This window comes from Rhineura floridana, chromosome 15 (genome assembly GCF_030035675.1).
Source record: "Rhineura floridana isolate rRhiFlo1 chromosome 15, rRhiFlo1.hap2, whole genome shotgun sequence".
NCBI classification, from domain to species: domain Eukaryota; kingdom Metazoa; phylum Chordata; class Lepidosauria; order Squamata; family Rhineuridae; genus Rhineura; species Rhineura floridana.
The window spans coordinates 15,831,629-15,856,167 of record NC_084494.1 but is presented as its reverse complement, the minus strand read 5'-3'; the positions used below and the strand labels follow the sequence as shown (position 1 = coordinate 15,856,167).

At 43.9% G+C, this 24,539-nt stretch overlaps 1 protein-coding gene and 1 long non-coding RNA gene across 6 annotated transcripts in view; one reads left to right on the top strand and one right to left on the bottom strand.

Annotated features, from left to right (window-relative positions):
• Positions 1-11,591: 11,591 nt before the first annotated feature.
• Positions 11,592-14,819, bottom strand: LOC133370521 (uncharacterized). The gene is made up of 3 exons (XR_009759145.1): positions 13,103-14,819; positions 12,063-12,253; positions 11,592-11,723 (listed from the first exon to the last, which is right to left on the bottom strand). It is a non-coding gene; the product is annotated as an uncharacterized LOC133370521 (long non-coding RNA).
• A 1,954-nt stretch (positions 14,820-16,773) lies between these two features.
• Positions 16,774-24,539, top strand: part of LIN28A (lin-28 homolog A) — a 66,033-nt gene continuing 58,267 nt past the window's right edge. The window contains exons 1-2 of one of the 5 annotated variants that reach the window (XM_061596955.1): positions 16,774-16,858; positions 18,503-18,693. In XM_061596955.1, coding sequence (XP_061452939.1) covers positions 16,846-16,858; positions 18,503-18,693 — 204 coding nt within the window. In that variant the 5' untranslated portion in view covers positions 16,774-16,845. Of the gene's footprint in view, positions 16,859-16,938; positions 17,282-17,350; positions 18,376-18,502; positions 18,694-24,539 lie in introns of those variants that run through there. The other 4 variants (XM_061596954.1, XR_009759144.1, XM_061596957.1 and 1 more) reach the window with 4 other exon arrangements.

The following is a 24,539-nucleotide window of genomic DNA, read 5'->3' as shown; positions in this document are numbered from 1 at the left end:
TCTCCATACGACCAGAAGAGGGCACTGTATCAAGCGCAGTTTTCACTTTGGAAAATCCTACTGGAATACGTAAGAATTTTGGAATGGTAATCGGGCAGATCTCCAGGGCTCATGACACAGAAATCAGATAAGGAAAGAATAGCTGTTGTAAAGTAGATAAGGTTTGCCAAATAGTTTCCCACCCTTTAATGTTGCTACCTACCTTGCAATTGGAACTCCAAAGGGAGCCCTTTAAATGTCCTGCTAAATGCATCCCTCTAGACCTCTCTGTCTGGCTCTCCGGACTCTCCCTAGGCTGTGCCCCTCCCCAGGCTACACGCCTCAGCAGCCCTGCTCCACATCCTCCTCTATCATAGATCAACATCAATGTGTCTGGATAGGTTTGCCTAAACAAAAAAGTTTTAAGCAGGCGCTGAAAAGAATACAGCAAAGGCGCCTGCTTGATGACAGTAGGCAGGGAGTTCCAAAGAGTAGGTGCTGCCACACTAAAGGAACTAGTTCTTACAAGTATGGAATGAGCATTATGCAGCACCTGTAACTGTGCCTGGTCCACAGAGCAAAATCCTCGAGTGGGCACATATAGGGTAAGGCTGTCTTGCAAGTAAACTGGTCCCAAGCTGTTAAGGGCTTTATATACCTGTAGTAACACCGTGAATTCAGCCCGGTAACAAATAGTGGCAACCAGTGCAGATATCTGAGCAGAGGTGTTACATGCTGACAGGGTCTCCCTCCCATCAGCAATCTGGCTGCCGCATGCTGCACTAATTGCAGTTTCTAGGTCAAGTGCAAGGGGAGCCTTGCCTAGAGTGCATTGCAGTAATCCAGTCTTGAAGTCATCAGTGCCTGAACTGCTGTGCCAAGCTCTCCCGGTCCAGGAATGGTTGTAATTGTCTCAACAGGCACAGCTGATAAAAGGCACTTCTAGCCAGTGAGACTACCAGGGCCTCCTGTGACAGAGCTGGATCCAGAAGCACCCCCAGACTGCATACCTGCTCCTTCAGGGGGAGTTGTGTAACTCCATCCAGGACGGGCAATTGACCAGTTTCACGGATATGGGAAAGTTTCACTCACTCACAGTGTTTCTGTTTTGCCAGAAAGTGATTAGAGGTCATTTTGCAGAAAGCATTGTTTTCTGTGCCGTATTAAATTGGAGACTGAACTTGCCAGGTTGACTCCAGGCAGATCAGAGTCTAAAGGACATATTTTTCCTCTGCTGATTCATCCCACCCTCTCCAAAGGGAAAATAACACAGTTCATCCTTTCCAAAGTATCATTCCCTCTATTCCAGTAGCTGCTGGTGACTCCATGTCAGTGGGGCAATGGAATCCACTCTGGGCTTTAGTCCAAACTTTCAAGAAGCTGTACAAGGTGCACCTTGGACAGCTTCCAGAATGGATTCCTCTGCCCCGTTGACATTGAACCACCAGCCGTCGCTGCCCTATTCCAGTCTGTAGGCTGTGATGCCATTGCTTTAATAGCCAAAACTACACCACCAATGATCAAGAGGTAGACATCAGCTGGCTTGAGGGGAGCCCCAAGGTTTGCAGATGTATCTTTGGCAGAGGAGGGCAGGCATAAAGGTATCTGTGTTGATATTCAAAGCTCTCAACAATGTGGTTCTAGGATACCTTAAGGACTGCTTGAGCCTTTATGTCCCAGCCCAATCACAGGTAATCTGGAAGAGGACTGTTTGTCCCCCATGCAGTGGTGGCTGGTGTCCACTATGACTAGTGGGGCAAAAGGCATGGAGACCAGCAGTAGGTGGCACCAAAGCCAATGAAAGGCACCCCCTGATTGGTTGTAAATAAGATAACAGGCAGGTGGGGGCTGACTGAAGGCAGATTGAGGTAGGTGGGGCGCTGCCCCATTTGCCCTAATGGACAAGCTTCCACTGCCCCCATGTTATAGAAGCCAGCTGGGCTCAACCAGAAGCAGGCATTTAGTGCTGCCACTCTCATGCTGTGGAACACTCTTCCTGCAGAGATGTGGCAGGCATCCTCGCTTTTGACTCTCAGGTGTTTCTTGAAGACTTTCTAATGCTAATAGGCCCATGCAATTGTTTCAAGGGATTTCTGAGTAGCCAGCCATTTTAAGGATTGTTCTGTACTGCTTTTTATGTTATTTTTAAAATGTTTTCATATTGCTGTGCAATACAAATCCCTGATATTTTCTGAGAGGCTGATATATACATACTCCTATAAATAAATTAAAACAAATAAAATCCGATGCTCAGTGGCCATAGCATGCTGACTGGCTATTGGGGAGGGGGGCAAAAAACTGGGGAGGAGGAGGAGGAATGGAATGGAGCAGTGGAATCCTGAACAGCAGCACTCCATGCTGCAACATTGTGTTGCATGTCCAATGCAAATGTTTTGCTGCATTTGTTGTATGAATTCTAATGCCCTTTAGTATTGAGAACGTTGCCACCTGTTTGGTGAGCAGAGGCTGTGCAACTTTTAACATATCCATGGCATGCTGAAATCAACACGTGAAGCTTTTCTTGTTACTGCATCTCCAGGTATCTTCATCTGTTGATTGCGTCCTGTTATTGCAGCAATTAAAAAAGGCAGAATACATCCTAGGGCATGCAAATGTATTCTGGACAGAGCTCAAATGCACCATTAGCACCCTGCCTGGGACTGAGCTGTGTTCTTTGTCCAGCCCATTTCACTCTGCAGTAACATTTCCAGACTTTCCTTTTTGTTTCTACAAAATATCATTTAAAAAACATTCAGCTGGTCTCTTTTATGCCCCAAGCTCTTTAATTACTTAACTTGTGAGGCCACAGCCTTTTTATGGCAAGGAAGGTTTAAAAGGATGCAGAATGCTTTCAGAAGAGCCAAATCAATACAGGTAGGTAATGATATTTACAGTGCAGTCCTATAGATATTTACGCACAAGTAGGCCCCACTATGTTCAATGGGGCTTACTTCCAGGTAACCAGATATAGTATTACAGTCTCAATTGTATTATTTCTTAGTGAGCTATTGGGAAGAAATGCTGCCTGCATTCTTTTCCTTATACAAGTAAAAGGACTCAAGACTAGCTTTTTATCAGTCAAAGCTGATCATTCTAAGAGGAGGAATGAAAGGACTGTAGCCCAGTAGTAGAGCCTCTGCTTTACGTGCAGAAGGTCCCAGGTTCATTCCCTGGCATCTCCAGGTGGAGCTGAGAGTGTCCTCTGCCAGTAAAACCTGGAGAGCCGCTACCAGCCAGTGTAGACAGTACTGAGCTAGATGGACTGGTGGTCTGACTCAGTGTGAGGCAGCTTCCTGTGTTCCTAGGGTTGCCAGGCTCAGGGCCTGAGACTGATCCTGTATCTTTAGGAGAAGAGAAAGTCAGCCAAGTGCAGGTGTTCTTGCAACCCTGTAATGGGAAAAACCACAAGGTGTAATTCTCCCCTCTGCCTGCACAACTTTTAAAGATACAGAAGACCTTTTGGGGGCTGGGGCTGGCAACCAAGAGGTCTTCTGTATCTTTAAAAGTTGTGCAGAGGGAAGGGAGAATTGCACCTTGTGGTTTTTCCCATTACAGGGTTGCAAGAACACCTGCACTTGGCTGACTTTCTCTTCTTCTAAAGATACAGGATCAGTCTCAGACCCTGAACCTGGCAACTCTATGTGTTCCCAAGGGGAGTGGGGTCCACTGGCTTACATGCAGCCACTACTTTGTTGAAAGCCCCCAAGTTTTTTCATGGGGGAAACTGTGGCAAGCCATTCTGAGCGCCCAGGCTAGAATGAGAAATAAATCTGATCTACTTAATTAATTAAAGGCACAGAACCCTTGCCCATTTAAAAGACTGTTTGCACACCCCAGGCTTGCATGTGTAAGTTCATTCCCATTGATCTTTTGCTGTTAGAGTTGAAAAATTGTGTGTGTGTATTTTTTTTAAATGAATATATGAATAAAGCCAGCTGGAGACCTTTGTGACGTGGAGAAGTTACCAAGTAAGTCATTATCTTTTATTGCAGGGTTGAGGACTCAGGCCCAGGGGCCGAATGCAGTCCTCCAAACCTCTGTATATGGCCCTTGGAACTGTCCCCAGGCCACACCCCTCACTGGCCCTGCTTCACACCCTGGGTGTTCTTGCCTGGCAGGAATGTCCTTCAAATCTGAAAATGCCTCTTGCTTGTCTGGATGGAGGATTGAGTTGTGCAAGTGTGTGCAGAAGCTAATCTATTGTACAATGCTAAAGTTTAAACTCATTGTTCCACTCACTTTTGTCTCTGGCTCTGCCCACCACTAGCATGTGACCCTTGGAGAGTTACCAAGAAAGGAATATGGCCCTTTGGACTGAAAAACATTCCCTGCCCATTTTATTGAGTTTCCCTGTTCTATGGCTTTTCATTCTGTGACATCATCAAGGCAACTACACCTTGGTAATGCTGTAGTGAACATCAAATGCTACATGCCTGTGTACCCTTGAATCTGTAGCAAACAAGTTTCTAGGTCTCATGATGTGCTGAAGTGTGAGCAGGACATAACAACTCAACATACTGTATATTAACTTTTTTCAAAATTCATCATTTATCCAGAGCTGGGTTGATTATCCTGTTTTTGGGTCAAGGGTCACACTGACCGATGGTTAACCCTCTGAGGGCTGCATGGTAAAAGGTATATTTTTGATGCAGGAAAAGAAGATAAGCATGGAAATAATATGTATGAAAGAAAGAAAGAAAACAGTTGGTTTAATTATCTACTGATGATAAGGCAGGAAACAATCACTGTAAACTAAAGAAAAGTAAATATAGGTTTTACAAGAGAGCTTCATAAGAATAAAAGATTTTCAGCACTTGCAGAAGAGTCGGTTCACACATGCATGAACATCGCTTGATTACTCGATGAGTCCTTGATGAATGTATGAACAGGCTGCCACTGAAAAGTGTTGAGTTTGACATGACCTTGGGCAATATCAGCTGGCTCAACACAGGCAACAGGCTAAGACAGTATAATGGGTTATGCACTTCAGGCTACAGATGATGGATATCACTTCCATGGGAAAAATGCAAAGAACTCTCTGCAAGCTGAAAATTAGCACCTCAGAGAGAAAGAGAGATTCCAGGCCAAGCCTTTACTTGCTGTGGTTGTTTTCTATTTGTGGAGATAGTTTCTACTGCAGGGGGATGTTCAAAACAGGTGATCCTGCAGTGGAGGCTGTCCACTGGCCCTTATTTTACTCCAATAACTTTCTCGACAAAATGCACATAAAATATACACACTCCACTTTGAGGATGGCTGCCAGTGTCTCAAAGATTTGCCTGCCTTAGCTGTCCTGTTCACTGTGGCTTATTATGTGTAATTCATCAGAAATGCCCGTGGAAACATCCTGTCACCACCTCTTTCCTCTCAGCTCAATTCTCCTTTAATGAGACCACACGCCTAACCCTTAGGTCAGTGTGGTTTGACAAGGGCTGCCACTTGAGCATCATTTGGGAGATGCCGGTTCAGCTGTGGTTGCGGATACCAAAAGGCTATGCATGCCTGGCAGGTGACTCACACAACCACATTTGCCTTTCCACATAATGCATGGGCTCTAATCCATTGTCTGCAATGGGATAGCTAAGATGGACCATTCAGCTGTTCATTGCAGGGACTCTAAAACAAAGAAATAGTGCTTGAGTGTTCCTCTTTCCGCCCAATCTCTTTTCCTTGTGTGTCATGTCTTTCTGATGTAAGCTTGAGGGTGGAGACTGTAGGAACTTTGGAACATAGGAAGCCGCCTCATACTGAATCAGATTGTTGGTCCATCTAGCACAGTGTTGTCTACGCTGACTGGCAGCTTTCTCCAGGGTTTCAGGTAGCCCTACCTGGAGATTTAGGAGATTGAACCTGGGACTCCTGCATGCAAGGCAAATGTTCTACCACTGATCTACAGCCCTTCCCCAGTCATAAGATGACTGTCTAATCAATGACATTTGTAAGCTCTGCAGGAGCTTTCTTTGTTTTGTTTTTTTGCCTGAAAGTCAGAATAGAAATGCTTGAAATAATAAACAGCATTTGTTCAAGTAAAGTAAAACCTGAACCAGGACCTCTAAGGAAGAACTTAAAGCACAAGTAGACTTATGTGGGATAAAGTGGTCCTTTAGGTGTTCTGGATGCAGACCATTTCGTGGACTTCAATTGGACTGGAAACCAATTAGGAGCTTATGCAGCTTTCATAAATTGGCAACTCCATGCTCCCTGGTGCCTGGCTCAATCAGCAATCTGAGTTTTGAACCAATGGTAATTTCCAAGAACGTTTAAAGGGTAGCCTCTCATATAGTGCATTACAGTAGTCCAGCCTGGATGTGACTAAGGCAGATTTAATGGAAATAGATCTGGGGAGGTTAAATATGCCTTTACTTCGGGGACTATCCACATTTTTGCTTTGAAATACTGTTGACCTGTTCCTAAGCCAAAGTCAATGGAAATAAATTCCAGCTGATCTTTCATAAGCTGCAAGGTAAGTTGCATATGCTGTGTTAGAGGAGGAACCATTGCTTAAATGCAGTCAACCCATGACCCAGTATGCACCATAAAAAAAATGTTGGGGAGAGCACAAAAGGGGCAAGGTGATTTCTAGATGGGGTCTCTTCTTCAAGCAACCATAGGGATCCAGTAGTGGGGACTGATTGGAGGTGTTTGCCCACCCGCCAAAGAGGCAATAGAAGCTACAGTACAAGCATCTCCCATGCAATCTGAGGCATTTGCCATTGCCTTTACAATGTGGAAGGTGGCCATACTGCAGCTATTCCTATGCCACAAAGAAAATGTGTGATGAGAACCTAAGACTGAGCAGTCTGAGGGGGAGGTCCCAGACTCAAATCTCACTGTCTGCCAAGAACTCGCTGGCAGGGCACTCTTTTCTGCCTTAATGCTCCCCTCCATCTGCAATAGGGGTATGCTGTTGTTATGTGCCTTCAAGTTGATTACGACTTCTGGCGACCCTATAAATCAGTGACCTCCAATAGCATCTGTCATGGACCACCTTGTTCAGATCTTGTAAGTTCAGGTCTGTGGCTTCCTTTATGCAATCAATCCATCTCTTTTTTGGCCTTCCTCTTTTTCTACTCCCATCTGTTTTTCCCAGCATTATCGTCCTTTTCTAGTAAAATGTCTTCTCATTATGTGTCCAAAGTATGAAAACCTCAGTTTCATCATTTTAGCTTCTAGTGATAGTTCTGGTTTAATTTGTTCTAACACCCAATCATTTGTCTTTTTTGCAGTCCATGGTATGCGCAAAGCTCACCTCCAACACCACATTTCAGATGAGTTGATTTTTCTCTTATCTGCTTTTTTCACTGTCCAACTTTCACATCTATACATAGAGATCAGGAATACCATGGTCTGAATGATCCTGACTTTAGTGTTCAGTGATACATCTTAGCATTTGAGGACCTTTTCTAGTTCTCTCAAAGCTGCCCTCCACAGTCCTAGCCTTCTTCTGATTTCTTCACTATTGTCTCCATTTTGGTTAATGATTGTGCCGAGGTATTGATAATCCTTGACAAGTTCAATGACCTCATTGTCAACTTTAAAGTGACATAAATCTTCTGTTGTCATTACTTTAGTCTTTTTGACAATCAGCTGTTGTCCTGCTTTTGTGCTTTCCTCTTTAACTTTCATCAGCATTTGTTTCAAATCATTACTGGTTTCTGCTAGTAGTATGGTATCGTCTGCATATCTTAAATTATTGATATTTCTCCCTCCAATTTTCACACCTCCTTCATCTTGGTCCAATTCCGCTTTTTGTACTATTTATTATTATTATTATTAGTAGTAGTAGTAGTAGTATATTTTTATTTATTTATTTATACCCCGTCTTTTGGCCAAAGGCCCTCAAGGCAGCTTACATTGAAAAACAAACACAAGTATAAAAATACATCAATAAAAACAATACAATTTACAAAAATTAAACTAAATAACAATAATTAAGAAAAAAATGTCCAGAAAGAAAATGATATATGTACTGCATATAGATTAAACAAACAGGGTGATAAAATACACCCCTGTCTCACACCCTTTCCAATTGGGAACCAGTCAGTTTCTCCATATTCTGTGCTTGCAGTAGCCTCTTGTCCAGAGTATAGGTTGCGCATCAGGACAATCAGATGCTGTGGTACCCCCATTTCTTTTAAAGCATTCCATAGTTTTCAAAGGCTTTGCTGTAATCTATCACACACAGGGTGATTTTCTTCTGAAATTCCTTCCTCTGTTCCATTATCCAACATATGTTTGCGATACGATCTCTGGTGCCTCTTCCCTTTCTAAATCCAGCTTGGACGTGTGGCATTTCTCGCTCCATATTTGGTAAGAAACTTTGTTGTAGAATCTTGAGCATTACTTTACTTGCATGGGATATCAAACAAAAGTTCAATAATTACTACATTCCCTGGAATCCCCTTTCTTTGGAATTGGGATATATATTGAACACTTCCAGTCTGTGGGCCATTGTTTTCTTTTTCATATTTGTTGACAATTTTTTTATCAAACTTTTGACAGATTCAATCTCAGTAGCTTGTATCAACTCTGTTGGTATGCCATCTGTTCCTGGTGATTTGTTTCTTCCAAGTATTTTAAGAGCAGTTTTCACCTCACATTCTAAAATTTCCAGTTCTTCATCATATGGTTCCTCCATGAATGAATCTGTCATCCTGGCTTGTCTTTTATAGAGTTCTTCAGTGTATTGCTTTCATCTTCCTTTTATTTCATCTCAATCAGACAGTGTGTTCCCCTGTTGATTATTCAACATCCCTACTCTTGGTTTAAATTTCCCTTTCATTTCTCTAATCTTTTGGAATAGGGCTCTTGTTCTTCCTATAGGGGTATGGTAATATTATAATATTGAATTGCTATTTATTATTCTCATTATTCTTATTCTTGTGTGTGTGACACTTTAGACAGAACAAGAGGACAGGTCTCTATGCAGAGGACTTCATTTAAAATTTGATGCAGGGAGGTAACAAAGGAAAGGGATGAAAGTGGAAACGAATGCTAAGGGGGAAAATAATATGCACTATTATGCATATTGAGGCTCACATAGCGGAATGCGGGGACTAGGTGGTTGTTTCAAAGACTTCATAGAAAAGGTGTGCTTTGAAGAGGGGGCATTTCCAAGCATAAGGGACAGCAAGGGAGGAAGGGAACATGTACCAAGTCAGACCATTAAACTCGGTATTGTTTACATAGACTGGAAATGGCTCTCCAAGGTTTCAGACAAGGGGCATTCCCATCTGTACCTGGAAATGCTAGGAATTGAACCTGAGACCTTCTGCATGCAAAGCAGGTGCTCTACCACTGAACTATGAAGGATAAGGCTATCAATGACTGCTAGCCACGATGGGTATGTTCCACCTCCACTGTTGGAGGCAGCATGCTAGGGCAGTCATTTGAGGGAGTAAAAGATCTTTGGACACCTAGGAGTAGCAGAGCTGAAGGAGTGAAGGTCACAGGCAGGAATGTATCAGGAAATCAGAGCAGAGAGATAAAATGTGTGGTTTATGGAGTCAATATGAAGTTTTGAACATTCTTCCAAAACACTACATAAGCCCTAAGCATTATTATGTAGTTCCACTACATGAGATTGTAAAGGTAGTATTGCTACGCTGCCTTTCTGTTCTGTCATTTTTTTCCCCAAAAGAATTTTTGCAAAAGGACTCCCTCCCTCCTCTCCAGGATCTGATTTATTCCTTCATGGGAGTGCAGAATTCATTAGGAAAAGTGAGTGTCAGTAGACTGCTAATGAGAGATGGAGTGCTTCACCTCTAGGTCACTGGTTCACACTGAGCCTAGGTCAGAAGTCGCAAATGACCTCCTGACCTTGGCATAACGAGTCCTGGAGTTTGCCAAGGCTCTTGGTGAACAAGGCTTAGACATCATTACAATTGTCGTTAATTGCCATCCTTGATTATCGCTGCAACAGTAAGGCCAATATACAAATTAGTTTGGACAAACCCCCTCTCATCCCACCCACACTGTTGCACACTTTGCTCTTTATCAGGATTTGTCTTGTAAAATGGCATGGATGAGGTGAGTCCTTTGAGACCCACCGGGACAACCCATGCTCTGGTAACCTCCAGATTAGACTACTGGTAATGTGTTATAGGTGGGAACTACCTTTGAAGATGAGACAGAACCTGGATCTGGTTCAAAATGCAGCTGCAATATTGCTAACTTGGGAGCCTACTTTATTATCATTTTCCAGCAGTGCTTTGCGAACTACACTGAGTTTCTGTGCTCAATTCAAAGTGCAATTATTATTATAAAGCTCTTTGCAATTTGGGACCAGGAGACCTGAAGGATCACTTCTGTCTACATGAGGTTGTACATGGAGACATGTAGATCTTCATCAAAGGACCTTCTCAGACTCCCCTGCTGACTGCGGTAGAGTGAGTGATTACCAGGAAAAAGGCCTTCTCAGTAGTGAAGCCCCGATTGTCGAATGCTATCCCCAGAAAGGCTCGCCTGAAACCTACACTGAAGTGATTTCAGCACCAGATAAATACCTTTTCTGCCTGTCTATCTATTTTCCCAAGTCTTTTAGTGCAAACTGCTTTATCTGCATGAGGTTAACACTGGTCTTTTTAGATTTCCAGATCCTACTGCCTCTAAGCTGTAGTGTTTTTATGCTCTTAAATACTTTTTATTTATTCCTTTGATCTTGTATTCTAAGATGCCCTGGAAATTTATTTGAAGGGTAGAGTATAAATGCCAATCAATAGATCGATCAATAGCTCCTGCTTTTAAAAGATAGCTATAGTTTTTTTATGAAGAATGGCTTGGTTTGGGGCAGCAGCAGTTGTGAAGGATCCTTGTCCTTCTCCTCTCTTGGAACAGGAATGCGGCAACAATTATGATCCTGTGCATACATTAAGTGCATGCATGGATGAGTGGGGCTGTGGCTGTCCTGGATGGTCCCACCCCATTCTAGCACTTTATATAACGTCTGCATAGGGGCTGGGTGTGTGGACTCCAGGGTCAATCATTGCAACATACTGTATACTAATAGAGATCTGAATTGCCATTGCTTAGGCAGCCAAAATGGTACCATCCACATAAAAAGCAGAGGTACTGGAAGGCAAGGGAAAACCTCAAGATTTGCAAATGTACAAAAAACATTTTTTAAAAAAACATAAGGAGGAATAAAAACAAAAAACAGCCCAATGGTGATTGAGCATGTTTGAGGCAATAGACTGCTGGCTGAGTGTTGGGATGAAGAAATGGAAACCAGAAGGAAGGGGGAATGAATAAGAGCAGCCAGAATCCTGAACAGCAGCACAGTGCAACATTTTTTTGCAGATCCGACTTGTAAACCTGAATTGCATGATCTGGTGCCCAAATAGAGGAGAAAGAAATAAGCTATTTGGACTTGTTCTTCTCTGAAAGGCTTGAGCTGCTGTTTAACCTTTTGTGAGAGCATCTTGTGTCATGAGTTTATGTGGATGTGTATGAGACACAGAGCTTTCTACCTGGTGATGCTGAGTTTGTGGAATTCACTACCAGGTAAAATTGACCGAGCTCTCTTTGCCCATCTTTAGGCGGTTAGTAAAGACCTTTTTAAAAAAAAAAAAAGACGAAGAACTACAGTTGGTCTTTACTGTATGATCTGGTGTTTAAAACAGTTTTGCGATGCTGTTTTGCATATTGCAATACTATTATGATACATTTCAGCAATTGTACAAAGAAGCACATACCGGCCTACATGTCATGAATCTACAGCCATGATTCTGATCTCTTCTTGTTTCCTGAAAACAAAATGACATACAATGTCAATAAATGCTATGGGTAGCCTGTTCTTTTCACTAACTTACCAAAGCTTAAAAAAAAACACATTCAATTTTGAACCCTAACTGTGTTGTCTCCTGCCCTAAGATCCAATGCTCAGTGATAGACATAACAATCAATAACATTTTCCTTCATGGAACATATCAGTCAGAGACTTACATATTTGCTTTACTGGAAGTTTCTTGCATCAAAGTATACCAGAACATTCTCAGATAATTGCTGAAGAGGCACGGACAGTTTCCTGGGATTGTTAAACAATTCTGAAAATATGCTTAGTGAAGGGAAGAAACAAGTCCTACCAGATATGGTTGTGCTTCAGTTTAACTTCTGTTTATTTCCCGCTCAAAATCCTGGACAATGTGTAACGGCGGTGTCTTTCAGCACCCTGGAGAGCTCTAGAGCATCACTGAGCGGAAGAGATCAGCACCTCGGACAGAGCGTGCGGCTTCGTGCAGTTCTTTAATACAACCTTTCTCTTCCTTCTGTGTTGCTAAAAATGTGACATTGTTTACTGACACACGCACAGAAAGAGACCAAGCAGAGCTAGGGAAAAGAAGTATGGAACCTGGGAGTGTATTCTGGAAACAGAATAGACATTCTGAAGAGAAGTGCAATTTAACTCACCTCACAATTTACTTGATAATACTCTAGTCATGTTAAAATACTAGCCAGAGATAACGGTTATTTTTCTGGCTTTACTTGTTAAGCGAATTATTAATTTCCACCACTCTTTGTCAGAATGTCCGCTCTGTGGAAAGAGCTGAAAAGATGTATAAGTCATCCCAAGAAGAGAACGGGGATGCAGCCGTTCCAGCCCTGAGCAACAGGGCCTCTGTTCGTTTCTCTCCAGTGCAAGCCTATTAATGTTTACTCAGAAGTAAGCTTCATTGAGGTCAATGGGGCTTACTCCCAGGTAAGTGGGCGCAAGCGCTTGGCGAGACCGGGGAAGGCAAACAATTCCTTCTGGCTACTGAATCTGACCAAATACGATCCTTTGTTAAGACGAATAGGTTTTCTTGAGAGAAAACGATGGAACGGTGTTAATTTCGGTGGGCGCCTTACGCTGAAAACTAATCTTCCTAATTAGGGGGCCTAATATCCTTCCCCTTAATCTGCCTCGGGAGTCTCGATCCTAGGCATGTTCCCCCGAAATTAAGTCCCACTGGGCTTAGACCCCAGGACGCGTACATACAATTGCATGCTGGGTCTCTCTTCCCACAGCTGGGAGACAGCCAGCTAAGGCTCATTTCAGTGCAGGCGCCTGCAATGAAAGCCCAATAGCCCTGTGTTTATATTTAACGAAGAAAGGATGAGGATGTCCTTGTTTAACCGTACCTACCCCAAGCTCCTTTAAAAAGGGGGTAATATTCTGAAGTTTTGATCCTGCACATCCAATTCCTCCATTGCACTGCATCAGTTGCACCACGGAGGTGTTTTGTTTTGTGTTAGCAAAAGCACTGTTCAAAAGCTCTTAAAATCACCTCTTTTAAGCTGTGAACAATAATCCCGATTTCCTGGTGAAGCCATTGCTGATTAAAAACAACCACCACCACCCATTCAGAATTCTGAATGGGTATTTGTGGGGGAGGTAAAGGGGTGTGTGTGCATGCGTGTGTTTTCTTAATGAGTAAGAGAAAGCGAGCTTCTAACAGTACGTGGCATGTTAACGATTCCCATGCCTCAAAGGGGAGAGATAGAGGTCCTTGTGCCGTTGTCTGCTCCAAAACTAAACCCTGATTTCAAAAGTAGGCATATAGAGAAAACAGGATTCGACCAGTAACAGTATAACCTGAAGAACGGAACTGCTTGCCACATCCTGTTCGACTTCCCTTTTTTTCCTGAGCAACCCTTCTATATAAAAAGTTACATCTATTTATCCTAGTCAACTCGATAGGTTTTTCAGAGGCCTGTACCTCTTTATCATCGCGGCCATGGACTTGCTGTTATGAAAACACCTGGCTTTGTCTGGGCAGTTGATGATTGGGTGGCGACGCTGAGCTCCCTGTTGCCCTCTCCTTGGGGGAGCCCTGCTCTGTCCTCGTGTGTCAACACGAGCCATTTTGGCCTCGCAGGAACTCTGTGGTCTGAGTGTGTGTGTGCATCCAGTCCTCGATCCCTTAGGCTTACACGACTTTGCAAATAGCATCGACGGTCATGGGGGCGCGGATAAAACAAGAAAACCAACCAACCACTGGAGAGGCCTATGCTTTGAGGCGTAACGTGTGAAGGGACCCATACACGTGGCTAAATACGGATTTTACTTTTTCCACCCTGGAGGTCCTTTCTGGCCATTGGATTAAATCTGCCCCGGAGTCCAGAAAGATGCTCAAGAGAGAGGGGTGCAGAGGAGAGGAAAGGGTGAGTGGAAAGGTCCTTCCACGCGTGTGGGCGTGTGCTTCTTCGGGCGTCGGGCTTTTCGAAGACGAAGTGGCTGCCCGTTGAAAGGGCTCCGCTTTGCTCCAGGGGAAGAGCTGGCTGGCATTGTCCAGTTTGAACTGAGGACCGGAAATGGAGGGGCGATTTGCCTCCCGAGTTCGCACTGGTCACTCGGCCATTGTCCTCGGCCAGCCGTGAAATCTCTCTCCCGCAAGGGAGGGGGGGTGGATGAGGAAGAGGGGAGGGGACGGCAGTCCTTCGCCTCCTGCCCGGAGACGCTCCGATGCACCAGCCCGGGATCAAGCCTGACCTACCCGCGCCATTCGAAGCCGCCAAGAAGGGGACGAGGAGCCCTCGGGCTTCCCTTCCAGGGGAGTGAAAGAGGCCATTTCCGCTCCAAATATGTAATTGGCCAATATCAGTGAAGTGGGGGGGGAGAAAGAGAGAGAAGGGCGAGGAAGGGCAGCAGGCCGATCCCACCGCCGGAAAGCGCAAGCGGCCCAAGGCCCGAGCACCCTGCCTCAACGAGGGATCGGTGTGCGCGCACGGCGGCGGGTGGGATCAGCAAATCACGAGAGAGGAGGGAGTGCTGGGCTCTTCCCTCCCTCTCCTGGGCGTGTGTGCGTGCCGTATCGCTTTTTCTTCACGCCCCCATTTCAGGGGACCCTCCCCCTATTCATCAGCACCTTGGGTGCATTGATCGCCTCTCATTTTATCTGATTGTCTTTTAAGCAGCAGCCAAGCACCGCCCCCCACCCCCGCCAATCAGTCAGCCCTCATGTTACCGCGGGATAATATAGACATCATCATGGTACATACATAAATGTGTGTGTGTTTGGAGTTTAAGGAAATATCAGATCGCCATAACCAAATCCCCCCCGCAAATATTTTATTAAAACCGATTTATGCATTTGAAAGCAAATATATTAAACCTATTTTGAGGGCTCCATACTATTTACATTAAAAAAAGCGACTCTGGCTATTTTAATTTTATTGTTTTTAGATACTTTTCCAATTAATGTGGGTGAAGGTGTACCCTACTCCACATTATAACCTGCCTATTATCTGAGTCTGTGTTAGAATTGCTTTTTAAATCGTTTTTAAAGTTTTAATATTAAAGCTTTAATGTAATGTTGTAATATATTTTAAAGCCTGTTTTATTATGTTTTAGAGTGTTTTTAGTGCTTTTGTTTGCCGCCCTGGGCTCCTATTGGGAGGAAGGGCGGGATATAAATAAAATAAATGAATAAAATATTTTTTAAAAATAGTCTCTCCCTTGAAATATTTCTGCTTAAGAGTGTATGTAAAAAGAATGATAATTTGAATCCTGCAAATATCACTTGGTTGGTTCAGTTTTGCGTGGTGATCTAATGTTTTAATATTATATATATTATTTTGTTTTCCTTATGGAGGAAAAGTTCATGAAAAAGGACGGATTTGTGTCCTCCCTCCCCACATCTCGCTGGATTCGTTTAACACCCCCCCCATTCCGGATTGTAAAGGCTTTATTACAGATAGAGCCAAATAAACAAAGATTTCTTGTTTTCTTTAATGACGACACATTTTTTGGCTAGGAGATAATTCGATTTTGCAATCAGAAGAAAAATATTCAACTTGCGGCAATTATTTTTCTTTCACAAACCAATCGCTAGGAATCGAATTCCTCATAATAATGCTTATTTTGTATTTTATAAAAACCACATACGCTAAAAACACGTTTTACTTGAAACCCACCCTTTCCTGCGTATTTCTTCAAAGGATTCTTTTGAGGCCGGGAAACATACACTAAACTCAATAAATTTAAAATACACTGCACCAAAAATAATCCTTCTTTCCTTCTCTCTCACCCCCCCAAGGCAAACTTTTCTATTTTTAGAATTGCACCGGGAGAAATTGGTAACCATCTGAGCTGGCCAAATGGGGGAACAGAAATACAGGATTCATAAATTCCAATTTAAGATCCGATCTCTCTCACTCTCCCGTAGTTATTGACTAGGGGTGGTGGGGAACCAACCCCCCCTCCTCCTTGCATTCCCAAAACTAGCCAAGGGAGATCCGAAATGTAACTGGGGATGGGCGTGGGCAGGGATAGTTTAGGAAAGACGGTTAACATGCCAGAATGGAGGAGGGGAGGGGGGAGCTCTCCTTTTAAACAGGTCACTTAGAGTCAAGCTGGTCTTGTCACAGGCCAACTTACTAGGCAGGAGATCATCGCGGGTGTGTGTGTGTCAATGATAGAAGCTAATAGTATTCTGGGGCGGGGGTGGCAGTAAGAAGTGAAGATGGGAGAGGGAGATCTTTCATTTTCTTGACAGGTAACCTCCCCATCAATGAAGTTTGTTTGTTTTTTAAAGGTATTATATCCCATGTTTCCTCCCCAAAAGAGCCCAAGTTATGTGTGAACGCACACAAACACAATCCCCCTCCCCACTTTTTATTAAAATAAAACCCCGCTTGGAATGTATAATTATGGGGGGGTAATGAAGTGTCACCTGGGGAAGGGTTGTGCGTGTATGTGCGCCCCCACCCCCCAATGTGAATGAATGCACCATGCGGAACTGTCTATGGCCAAACCAGATCCCAGGGATGAAATCCCTTTGGGTTTCGAGAGATCTCCCCACCAACGAGATGAATAAAGACTGAAAGGGAACGCTGGGTTTTTAAAAAAAGAATGGACCCTAACCAGGATCTAGCCCACAAGCTTGCATGATGGCAGGAGGTGACATTTTTTTGTCTCCTGGGAAAGGAGAGCGCTTATATTGCGGCGAGGTTGGGGGGGGTGAGGAGGTGGAGGCGGGAGAGAAGGCAAAAGGGGGGAGGGGGAAGCTCGCAAGGTTTGGCGTTGAGGGAATTCTATTGTCTCTTAGAAATTTGGGAAGCTTTAGAAGGCCCAGGGCCCTCCCACTGCCATTGTTGCAGTGAAGATGTAGCAAACCTCTCTCTCTCTCCCCTTCCCTCCTCTTGTTTTGAATCTACCTCCCCCTCCCCCCCTCTTCTCTCCTCTTTTTTTGGGAGCTGGTGAGCTGCTCTGACACCCTCTCCAAGACTGGCTGGCAGAGAGGCGGGGAGGCTACTTCAGCCAGAGTCCACCATTTCCACCAGGGCTCCAGAATGGGGTCTGTTTCTAACCAGCAGTTTGCAGGTTAAGTGAAATTTTCATACTCAGTTCTTCCTTTTTCTCAGGCAGTTCTTTCCTTCTTTTCTCCCTTCCTTCCTTCCTTCCTTCCTCGCTCTCTCTTTCTCTCTCTCTGTTTTGGAAATGAGCTGCATGCGGTGAAGTTCTTTCTAAACGCTTTCCAGTTCAGGCATAGTGATTAAGATGTTTTCAATTCCCCTCTCTGTTTTTTTAAGAAAGAAAAGGTTTGGTTTGATTCCTTCTTTTTTTTTAAAAAAAACTGCTACTTTTTGAGAGAGCGGGCGGTATAGCCACTTTTGGGTTCACCATGTGCTTTTTCTTCTAGGAACTGGCGGGGGGGGAAGAGAATTTGGGAAACTTTTTGGGTGCAACTTGGCAACTACAGATTTAAGGCTGCAATCTTCTGCATATTTTCCTCGTCGTAAATCCCATTAACCTCAGCGAGGTTTACTTATGAGCAAACATGGAAATAATTGCACTATTTGTGTTTCCTTTCTAAGACGAAATAAAAATTTTTTTTAAAGCAGTGTATAGATTTCCAAATGGTTTCTACAGAAACACTTTCCTTCCTGGATTGTGTTTTCTGCCTTAAATCTCACATCCCCCCCAAAAAATCAGATACAACCTCCAAATCTTTAGAATAGTTTAAAAAATGGACCAGGAATGTCATTCTGTCCCATTCACTCGTTTCCCCCCCTCCCTCCTGTGAAATACGACGTGGGATCCCCACTCACCACGGGATGTTGTGCATTTGGAAAGGGGGGATACCTCAGTTTCTTCAGCGTTTTGAATCTGGGGTTTTTGTTATCTTATAGAATTGGGAGGAGGGAGGCAGGGGAGTTTCCGGTTTTCTCCCTTCTCACCCCCCCTTTGGATCTTAGCTGGGGAATTCCCCCCTCCTCCTCCTTGGCTAGGTGCTTGCGAGTTAGGGAAAGGAATCCCCTTTCTTCCCCACCCCCGGACGCCAGAGGCGAGGTTCTGAATGGCTTCCTGCCGAGCCATTTGTGCGGCTCCGCCGTGCGCTCAGCAGGGCTGGAGGTCGAGGCGAGTGGAGGATGGTGGTGCGGTTTCCCGCTGGGAGGTGGTGGGTTGGTCGGGAGGTAAGCCGGCTTCCCAATCCTGGGTGGTGGCCCCAGAAGGACGAACGCCCCCCCTCCAGGGAGTGGGGTGGGGGGAACCTCCTTTGGCCCGGTTCCGGCTGACGATTCGCGGCGTGTATGTTTCTAGGTGGCTGCGCCAAGGCGGGCGAGGAAGAGCCCACGGGGGACTCGCCCAGGCCAGACGAGGAAAGCCAGCCGCTCCTGCATGGCGCCGGGATCTGTAAATGGTTCAACGTGCGGATGGGCTTCGGCTTCCTCTCCATGACCACCAAGGAAGGCATCGCCCTCGAATCCCCCGTGGACGTTTTCGTACATCAGGTAAGGGGCGAGGGAGGGGGCGCTGCTGTCTTGGACCTGAGCTTGGGGAGGGGCAAACCCCGGGGACCACCCGGCCTAGGGCCTAGGGCGCAAAATCGGTGTGGGCCTTCGAGGCAGGTCGCAGCCTGGAGGGAGTTTGCCTGCGCGCAAAGTTTGGGAACTGCTTAGCGACAACTACAGGCCTCGTGGGCTGAGCCGATCCGGAGCAAGCCAGCAAGCGGGCGCAAACTGTGTGTGTGTGTGTGTGGACGTGAATATCTTTGCCTCCCGCCGGTTTATCAAACTCTCCCCTTTACCTGCGTGATGCAAAAAGGAATCTCCCTACTATCCCATCCCATCTCATCCCATCAACCGCCGCCGCCGCCTACTCGCCCCAGACCTGGTTCTGTGCCTGCCCTAAATATGCCAGATTTCAAGGCTTGCTGTTTCTCTCTCGCCGTTCCTACGCGCTCATGCCCTCTAGGCCTCTCCTTTTTTCCTTCTTTTCAGGCCAGGCCAGTTCCCGTGAGCTCAGGGTTCAAGAGTTAGGTTGCTGTAAAGTGGTATCCGATTGATTTCATTTTTTTCCTTTTCAAAATGGGTCTCTTGAGAATTTGCCTGTAACGGGGGAAACGGGGGGAGGACGGAGCGGGAAGAATTGCTGCGCTAACAAGGCGTGAGGTGTTGTTGTTGTAGCTTTTAAAAAACCCGGGTAAAACTCAGATCAGGATGATGGAAGGAAAAAGGCAGCTGTGAAAGATGCTGAGATCCAGGGCTCCACATGTTTAAAACTTACCCTCTCCTGGGGGGGTGGGGGGAAGCCTTCTTGTTTTCCTTTGATTTCCATGACTGTGATGTTGAGAAGGTCATACAGGAATGGAAGGGGAGGTGAGGTACAATGTTGCAGCACAGAATCCACATGGGACCACATTTGAAAGTATAATATCCACACATCTCAATTTGTTATTCTTATTTCATATTGCCTCTGCTTTAAAACAGCAAACAGAATGATTTCTGGTTGCCTGAATGGGACGTCATTATAAGCTCTGTATGGAATGTAAAGGATACCCTCTTGTATGTCAGAATATCCAAGTTTCATAAGGTTTTGTATTGTTGACTCCCAAATATTTTGTTTAAAAAATCCTTGCTCATGGAATTTTGTCTGAATTTGTGGTTTATCCTATTGGGCCGCTGCCACACTCCCTTTAGTTCCTGTGGCCAATGTTGTTTTTAAAAAATCCTCTGTGTTCAACAAAGCATCTTAGTGACACAGCCACAAACATTTATCTAATCCACTGTTTGGGAATAATTGCTCTGCAGAAATGGAGGCTGCACTTTTAGAAGATCCCTTGATTGTGATGTTTTGATTTGTCAGCATCAAGAATCCTATGACGAGATGGTGGTACTTTGGGTTGAAATGGCAGTAATATTCTAGGGCAGCCTTTTCCAACCTTTGGATCCCTAGATGTTGTTAGACTACAACTCCCATCAGCTCAAGCCAGCAAGGCCAATGGTCAAGAATAATGGGAGCTGTAGTCTGACAAACATCTGGGGATCCAAAAGTTGGGAAAGGCTGTTCTTGGGGGTTGCTTTGGACTTCGAGAGTTAATCTCAGCTGCAATATTGTTTCATTCAGTGGTTTTGGTCAGCAGGCTGATGAGAGCTGGAGTTCAACAACATCTAGAGGGTCATAGATTCCCCCATCCCTGGTTTAGGATCAAAAATTGCTAACTGTAAGTGTGATAGAAGCTTATAATATTATGAATGGGCAGAGAGAGGGGGGAATGTATTGGCTTCTAAATACAATGAAATGATAGAATTTCACTATCAGAAGACAGCACTAACTTAGATGGCTCTTAAGGATTAGAGAAATTATTGGGAGATAAGACTTCTCAATGGCTATTAGGTATCATAGCTAAATGGATCCCCCATGTTCAGAGATAGTATACCTCTGAATACCAGGTGGTTGGTAGGACAAACAAGAGAGGGCTGTAGCCTTCATACCCTGGTTGTAACCTTCAGAGGAGATTAGAAACATTGTTAGATCAGGTGGACCCTCCCATGATCCAGCAAGGCAAGTTTTAGAATTATGCTTCCCCACCCCCACAATTTTTGGTTCTATAGATGAGGAGAGAGAACCTCACTTTGGACTCACAGCATGCTTCATGACTACGCTTTGTCCTGGTATACAGAATCACTTTTTTATTTGCTGATTAATGTCAGTAAATTAATGTCAAGTCTTGCTGATATCAAAACTGCTGTGTTTCTCTTGACTTGTGTTCTCTTTCTCACAAGATATATGTTTAGGAGTTGTATATAAGTAATTGCTGGATTTCATAGTTTCATACATGGGGGAATCAGTTATCACGTCCCTTTGTCCCAGTAGCCCTAAATGAAACCTAAGATCTCAGTGTATCTACCAATATAGGCTATAATTCTTTATGTACTTACTTGGGAGGAAGCAGCATTGAACCCAGTAAGATTCCTGAGTAAACATGGATAAGATTGCACTGTTAGGTCTGCTGTCTTATCTGGCCCCTCATTTTACAACAGTGCAGTTCTATGCATGTCAAGTTCACTGGGACTTACTCCTAGGTAAGTGTATGCGATTGCAGCCTTAATGCAGACGTAGCAGCTTCAAGCCAGCTTTCTCTTTTCCATCTCATCATTCCTTGGCTTTTGTTTAATATTCAGCCTGATGAAAAGTTCTGGAGAACTTGAAAGCTTGCTCATTATTTTGGGTTAGTTCAAATCAAGGTAACACCCGACTGTGTGGGTGTTGAGATTTTTCTAATAGGCCAACACAATTTCCTGTGCTTTTTGAAGCTATTTGTTAGAATCCATAATGGATCCAATAAAGCTGACCTTTTTTGAGCTGTATTGCAAAGGCAGGATAGAAACATTCAAATTGCACAAGATTCTTCCCACCACATCAGATAAAATTTTGTTGAGCCACTTCTTGATCAGCCTAACTTTTTTTTTTTTTTACTATATGGCAAACACTCTTGTTTGCTTCTTTGTGGAACTTCTTTGCAAACTGCAATTTAGAGGGGAAAGTTACATTTTTCTGATCTGAGGATTTGTTTTTGCTTTTTTAAAAAAAAATCTATATCTTATCTGTATTATCTATTCATGTTTGTACTGACTAAGGAACTGATGGCAGCAATGTTCTTTAAAACATATTTTTATTTAATTTTCCCATTAACAGATAGGTAAATATATGTATTTGTAACAAAAATGTAATAAAAATGTCTGCAACTGTTTTGACTGCTATTGTAGTGGAGGCTTGAAACTGGCGAGCATAAGCCCTAAAATCAAGGTACTTGAGTATACTTGCACACTTAATTCCATTTTGGATGGAAGACTGGATACTAATAACCTGGTCATGAGTAATCTTATTGAAATGAGGAGCACCTGTTCAGAAGGAAACCTATTTTAGGCCAGAAGGTTATTTAACTTTAGCAATACTGATAGCTTGGAAGAAACTTCAAACCCATTTTATGTTGGAGATGCTGATATCTAAAGTTACATTCATGGCACTTGCTTTGTACATAAGGTGCTGTATAAGAGAAACTGGATCTCTTTGCATCCTGCAGCATAGTCTTAAGTATATTTACTCAGAAATGAGTCCCATTCAGTATGAAGGGACATAGTCTCCACCAAAGATTGTAACGGTTCAGCCCAATGCTATGCATTTACTCAGCACTAATTCCCATTGAGTTCAGTGGTGCTTACTTCCAGGTACATGTGCATAGAATGTCAGCCTTACAATGCAATTCTGTGCATGTTTACTCAGAAGTAAGCCACTGTGCTGAGGGGGTTTTACACCCTAGTAAGTGTCTTTTGGATGGCACTTTTAATTTGGTCGTTGTTATGATGAAACATAGTTTGTCCATCAGATGTGGACACATCTAGTTTGAAAGCTGCTTTCTGTAGACTCAAGAGGGATGATGGTTAGGGATTCAGTTTAGCAGTGTGGCTGGGTTATCCTCTCCAAGGACAAATGAACTTATGTTATGTGTTTGTTAAGGTTTAAAGTGATGCACTGTTGATGATGTGGCAAGGAACTGCATTTTTAGAAGGTCTGTTTATGAGGTGCCTGATACTGACTAGGCTGGAATCCCAGACCCACTTGCTTTGTAGCGGTTGCAGTGGTATTACTCTAGACTAAGCGGGTTGAAGTGTGTGGCTTTACATATGGAAGTGTAACTGGCTTCTTTTGATTCCGACTACTTCCCTAGGGTTTTGCTTTCCTTCCCATCAGGCAGATGGTAAATCTGTAAAAAGAAAGAGGGAATGGATGTGACCCCTGATTTCTGCATTTTACTCCCCCTCCACCCCCCAGAGAATGGTTTTCCCAGGTCAGGGCCTGGATATATTGATGGAAAAGCCCAGAGGGAATAAACACAGAATGCTGATTTCCCTGTTCCAGAAGGATGCAGATTGTGGCATGAGTATAAAAGTTAGTTGCTTTGTTTTAACTGCACTGCCTGTCACGTTGGTATGAGGCTGAAATGTTTGGTGTTGGTTGAATTAGGGAGAATGGAGCCCAATGTAAGTCCAGCATTTGAAACTGGTTCTGCATCTTTGTAGGAACGCTCTAGTTCTCTGTGAAAGAAGGTGGTCTTATTTTTGAGCTTGTTGTGTGGGTTTCTGAAGTTCAAAGGCAGCTCCAGGTAATGGAGGTAGGATGGGGACCTGCTGTTCTCCCCAATATTTATTATCCACCGACAGTTTAGTTTTCTGATTGCAGGCACTAATAGTCCTGCACACTCAAAAAATTGAGCGGCCGGAGTGTCTATGGTGGTGTTGCAACTTTGCTTTGACTCCCACCCTCCATTCCAGGAGATAGAACACAAAATGCTTCTATCTTGACATTCATCCTTCACTTCAGTGCATGTGGTGTGGGAATCCTGAGGATGCACTCAGGTTTTTTTATATATATATTTAAAAAACTTAGGAAGATAACAATTATACCTGGAGCGGGGAACCTAATATTCTCAAGATGTTGCTGGACTACAATTCTCATCATCCCTGAATATGTGGCCATGCTGGGTGGGGCTGATGGGAGTTAGATTCTTAACAGAACCTGGAGGCCCTCAGGTTCCCCAACCTTGCATTACAAGGAAGCATAGCCGATAGGTCTTTCAATGCTTAAAGGAAATCTCACCTGTTGAGTACTAGTCAGGGTAGCTCCAGGGATAATGCCCCCTCCAGCAAAACGCCCTTTGACATCAGTGACCCATGCACCCACAAATCTGCTAACCAGCTGGACAGAGGTGAGTGTCCCTCACCCTCTGATCAGCAGTATGACTGGCATTACACTGAATGTCCACCTCATTTTCTTTCTTTTTACTAATATTTTATTGTAAAAATACAAGTCTGCAGGTATATACAGAAGGGGGTAGGAGTACAAGTAGGAAAACTACTTGCAGTGTGCACTACATGATGTTGTATTCATAATATCGTGGAATAGTGGCTTCATTTTTGGTCCAAGTGTGGAAAGAAAGAGGGGAAGGGAGGAGAGAAGAAAAGAGGTCCTAGGCAAGGAAGTCAAATGAAGGTAGTGCTTGAGTTCAAGGAAAATCTGCGAGGAGGAAGAGGAGGAGGAATAATAATAATAATTTTTGTTATCTGCCTGTCCCTTGGAATGTGGATCCCAAGGTGGATTACATAAATTTAAAAATACAAAGCATACATAAAACCATACAGAGATTTAAAAATACAAAAATATACACCCCCCACCATACTTTAAAAAATCCTTTAAAACATCAGTATAATGACATAATACTTGCATAAAAAGATGGGTCTTCAGCAGCCTTCTAAAAATGAGAAAAGAGGCAGCTGATCTTACCTCATGGGGAGGG